Genomic DNA, 5,342 nt, shown 5'->3' on the forward strand with positions numbered 1-5,342 from the left:
GTTTGAATTCCACAGGTGCAGGATAGGGGATGTTGTTAATCCCTTTCTTGCTAAGAGGGAGTGTTTAGAAGTGTACCCAAAAAGTCTCAATTGGAATTTTCCTTGGTCAAATTGAGAAAATTTAAATTTCCACATCAACAGATAACTTGGAGGTAGTTAACTGAGGTGACATGGCTGTTGTCACTCAGTCAGCTCAATAATTTCAAGTTAGAGGGCTTGGAGGTTAGTTACGCATGTGGGATTGCTAGATTTTAGTAATCCAGTTAAGTTATATCCAGTCATGTTTAGTTAAAAAGTTCTAATAGTTAATGGAACTAGTGGAAGGTTAGTTCTGCAGTGGGACAACAATATAAATTAGTGATCATCTAGTTAACTGATCAATCAACTCAAAATAGGTAGTGCATGTAGAGAATTCAAGTTCCCAATTATGGTGGAGATTCCAAGGAAGTATAACAAGGAGTTGTAAACTAGTTTGAGTGTACAAGTATTACATGTAGTTGAATGATCTATCCTTGGGAATTGTGCAATAAATTGGAGGAAAATCTCTAAAAAATAGGGGCTAATTCATTAGGATTTTCACAAGGAAATAGGGGCTCAAGTAGGGCAAAAATTGACTAAGTCATGGTCAAAGTTTCTCATTGAGAAGAGAGATAGGTTATTCACTTATAGGTTGTGCTTAGAGTGGGGAAGTAATTGTAATACATTTCTATTCATTTGATTAATGCAAAGAGGCTTGAGGGATTTTTCCCAGTTGGTTTCCCCTAGAAAAATACTGTGCATGTGTGAATCTTCTTATTGCATGTTTGCGAATGTTTTTCTAAATTGTGAATTAAAGTCTGTAGAGCAGTAGAGTAGAATTGTGTCTCTTGATTTAGATTAAAATTTCTTGAGAAATTGTAATTCTATCACCATATTTCTACATCAATGATGATGAAGATGATGTAGGTCAAGATGAGGATGATCATAATATTAAATACTTGAAAGAACATAAGAACATTGACAATGATACACTAGATTACATTTTTGTAGACAATAATTTTAATGAGAAAGATTTCTAAAATTTCAAAATTATTTGAAATCCATGTTTAAAAAATGATGATTTTTATGGCCCAAGCTTTGAAATGATTCAATATTATTTGTTTTGATACAAATTACCTATTGCAATATCCTTGAAGTGTTCAATATTTAGTATGAATTGTTGGCATTTAATATTAAGATTACTTAGGATAAACATTAGAAAAATTTTAAGGTCTAAAATGGGCCTCAAAACAAAAATGTACAAAAAAATAAACTTTGTAAGAACCAATAGGATTCAATATGATGATGTCAAAAATGGGGGACGATTCACCATTTTTGGAGTAAAAAGATAAAAAAATAAAGAAATTAAAAAACTATTTTTTCAACTCATATTTTTAAATTATCTCCCTTTTATTTTACTCAAATTTCGAGTGGGAGCACTCGTTGGATGTGAAATTTAATTTTTCATGCAAGGAATACCATGTTGCATATTTTCGATGGACCCTACTACATGAAAAATGTGAAATACATGAAAAATGTGATTGCAATAATGTTTTAAATGTATTTTACATTTTTCATGTAGTAGGGTCCATCAAAAGTATGCAACATGGGTACTCCTTGGATGTAAAATTAAATTCCGCATCCAACGAGTGCCCGCACTCAAAATTTGAGTAAAATAGAAGGGCTATAAGTTGAAAATATGAGTTGAAAAAGTAGTTTTTTTCTTTTTTCCCTTCAAAAATTGATGGGGTAATCTAATCTTATTTGATTGTTTCCACTATTATTTTATAATATTCCTTAGGAGACCCTTTTTAGACCTCCAAATATCTATAATGAGTTAGCATGGTTGGTGGTAATTTATTGGTTGATAATGGTTTAGAGGTGTTTTCATCTTATAAGCTAGACTCATACTTAACTAGGATGAAGAGACTATTGAATAACAATACAATAAATATGCAATTGTTAAAAAACATAATTACATATATCGTATATGTAAAACCATGAAGATATGGTGAATTGATACATTAGAAGACTTCAATTTTAGTGAGTAAGATTTATTTTAGGATAATGAGTATGATATGTTGTAGAAAATGTTTATATCTTTAGGATGGAACGATCATTATTGTACTTCCAATAAATTATAGGTCTTGGTGTGAATTTATTTGTGGTACATAATATTCACTTCTTACCCTATAAAATTAATCCAATTTGGAGTATTCATGCACAATTTCTTTTTATGAGCATGCATTATTTCCCACCCAAATTTAGTGAGGAGGAGTTATTGTCCAGTCAAATTTAATGAGGATGTACTTCACACTATGTGGGGAGGCATGTTCCCCACACATTTCAAAGGCCTCTTAGGTCATGTATAAATAGGAAGATACTTCTAATTTGTAAATCATAACGCATTGGTGACAAGAGGAAGGAGTTCACTATCTTTTACCTTTTTCTTTTCCTTGTTTGGAATTCTACTACTATTAAGGAAAAGTAGCAATGTTGTAGAATTTATGCGCATGATGATCAAATTTTCTAGTTTATAAGGTACTATTTGTTTTTCTGAGATTGGTTTTAAGTTTTCATCTTTTAATATTTGTTTAACATTTAAATCATACGCATTTTCTTGAGGTATTATCATGGCATGTTAGCACTTGGGTGGATCTTAAATACCGAATTCTAGTTGAAATGACCTAGTTTATAGTGAATCCCACTAGTTCCTTCATTATCTTAAACACTAAAATTCTAGTCACCATTGTCATGTGTGTTTGGAATTCCTTTTTAGGATTTTTCCAATAAATGAGTGGCATTGAAACCCTATATATACTTTGACTTCATTTCCAAACAAAAAATAAGAACTAGTCCTATTTTTATCCATTCTCCTTACATATTTATTTTCAAACCCTAAATAGGTCATTTGATCTAATCTTAAAATTAAAACCCTGAAAAATATGTAAAATATTTAATACCGTAAAATAAAACCTACAAACCATAGGTGCTTATATCTCTTTTTCTATCCCTTGGCAACATTTAAACTTGATTACTACTAAAATAAGGCCATCCAACCTTACTTATAAGGTTTTAACCAAGAAACTATAAGTTTCAACTATTAAAATTAAATTTTGATTTTTCTTAGCCCATCCCCTTGTTCCCAAACATTCCTAGTGTACATTTATTTGAGGCACACAAACCCTTCCTTTTACCCTATGAAATCCATGCCTTTATAGTCTTCTTGAACAAAAAAAATATATATGTGAAAAATTAAAAATACTTAATTATATCAATGTTACCTATGAATAAAAAAAACTCTCCAAATTGAATCATTCAATTTGGCCTTGAAATGAAGGTTGGACATGCATTTTTGTGAAGCAGACCAAAATTGTCTTTCTTCACTAAAAGGCATGCCAAGCTTCATTTCTTGGAAAATATGATTGATTCAAATTGTATATTATTTAATTACTAATTTAACACACTAATTTTCTTCCAGTAAGTTTATGATGTTCGAAAACTGTTGATACTTTTGGGGTGACATCATGAACTACGATCACTGCAACATTTTCATTTACATTAACTTCAACTTTTAGATCACTAAATTATAGAAATTTAGTTGTATTAATGTTATTTATGAGTAAAAAAATAATCTCCAAGTTGAATCATTAAATTTTTCCTTGAAATGAAGGTTGAGTGTGCATTTTTGTGAACCAGACCAAAATTTATTTGTTTCACTAAAATGCATGCCTAAGCTTCATTTATTGGCCAATATGATTGATTCAAATTGTAGATTGTTTATTTAATGATTTTAAACACTCTTACATTTTTATATTTACTTAGATCTTAAATATTTATAATTCAAATTTCATACAACATTCTAAGTTTTCTTGACTTTCCTGATGTGAAAGATGTGTATAAGTGGGAAACATGGTTATGTAGGACATTTGTCAAACATGTTGCAAGGTTATATCAACATCAACTCGTCCTCCGAAAAATCAGCAAGAATGAGTTCTTAAAGGCACAATTGTCAAAAGACAAGGTAATATCTCTTCTTTCAGAATCATCTTGAACTATTTTCATGTTGAATTTACGTTTTTATTCAACATTTCCATTATGATGAATTTATGTTTTTATTTTTATGTATCATAAAAATAACAGGTTGTAATTTAAAACAGGTGGATTGAGCCATATATTGATTATAAGCTATTTGTTTTTATTCCATTATCGAAGATGTTAGTAATGATTATTGGCCTTTGGTTTTGTTGTTGTCGTTTAATTTCTTTTATCTCAGGTAAAATCCAACACCATGTTGTGTAGGTCAAAGAGGATAGCACTCCAGCAATGGAAGGAGATAATTCCTAATCTTCCAGATAATATAGTTCGAAACTGTTTGCTTAGAGTGCCCTACAAATGGCACTCTACGCTCAAACTGGTGTGCAGAAAATGGAAAGAGATAGTGAGCGACCCCAAGTTCTACAAGGACAGAATGAGCACTGGAACAGGGCAACAGTTGATATGTATGATCCAGACTTTCCGCGGAATAGTAGTGTTAGACCCTGTCACGCGCACTTGGGAAATGTTACGTCAGAATCTCGACTTCCCTAGTGGAAATATTCCATTGTCCTGTGCCTGCGTTTGCGTTAATGGGAAGCTAGTTCTCATCGGCGGACGTTATCCAGAAAGCTCCAGAGACATGAAGGCTGTTTATATTTTTGATTTTGCTTCCGCCAAATGGCGTAGAGGAACCGACATGCCCACCCAAAGGTTCAAATTATCTTGCTCTGTATCTTCCTCTACGGGGTTTATCTACGTTGCCAGAGGGTCGCTGGAGAGAGATACGTTGCTCGCAGCAGAGGCTTACAATGTGGAAGAAGACAGATGGGAAATTCTTCCTCCAATGACCCAACAAGAAGGCGCGTGTGCTGGATTTTTTCTGGGAGAAAAGTTATTTGTGTTCGGTGGCGAACCTCCAAAGAATGCAGAAATTTTTGATCCAAAAACAGGCGTTTGGACAACCGTGGATAATATGTGGAGGTTATAGCAATCAGTCTTGTCATGCACAGTTGCTTCTGGGCATTTGTATATGACGACTAAAACACATTTGATAAAATATAATGCTGAAGAGAATGATTTGGTTGTTCAAAGTGTTCTTCCTACAAAGTTTCGTAGTGTTGCGCCCTATACTGCAGAGTGGCGCGGCCATATTTTTGCGACTAAACTTTATGCCCCTGGTTCTCGTCGTCACTTTTGTTATATGCTGAACCCGTCCACTAATGAGTTGATTGAATTCGAAATACCCAGAAAGTTTGCTGGCATAAATATGGCTGCTGCAACCGTGG

The 5,342-nt window shown here is 32.8% G+C and overlaps 1 protein-coding gene across 1 annotated transcript; it reads left to right on the forward strand.

Moving 5' to 3' along the window:
- The first annotated feature begins 4,489 nt into the window (after positions 1-4,489).
- LOC149187700 (F-box/kelch-repeat protein At2g44130-like) lies at positions 4,490-5,044 on the forward strand. The gene has a single exon (XM_089409737.1). It carries the CDS (start codon positions 4,490-4,492, stop codon positions 5,042-5,044), a length of 555 nt encoding a protein of 184 aa, XP_089265863.1.
- The last annotated feature ends 298 nt before the right edge of the window (positions 5,045-5,342 follow it).

Source organism: Pinus tabuliformis, chromosome 3_1 (genome assembly GCF_031772625.1).
Source record: "Pinus tabuliformis cultivar Carrire ecotype Pingquan chromosome 3_1, CPIR1, whole genome shotgun sequence".
NCBI lineage: Eukaryota > Viridiplantae > Streptophyta > Pinopsida > Pinales > Pinaceae > Pinus > Pinus tabuliformis.

Bases quoted from the DNA above. Each gene is read 5' to 3' on its own strand.
- LOC149187700 (XM_089409737.1), top strand. From the start codon at position 4,490: ATGAGCACTGGAACAGGGCAACAGTTGATATGTATGATCCAGACTTTC.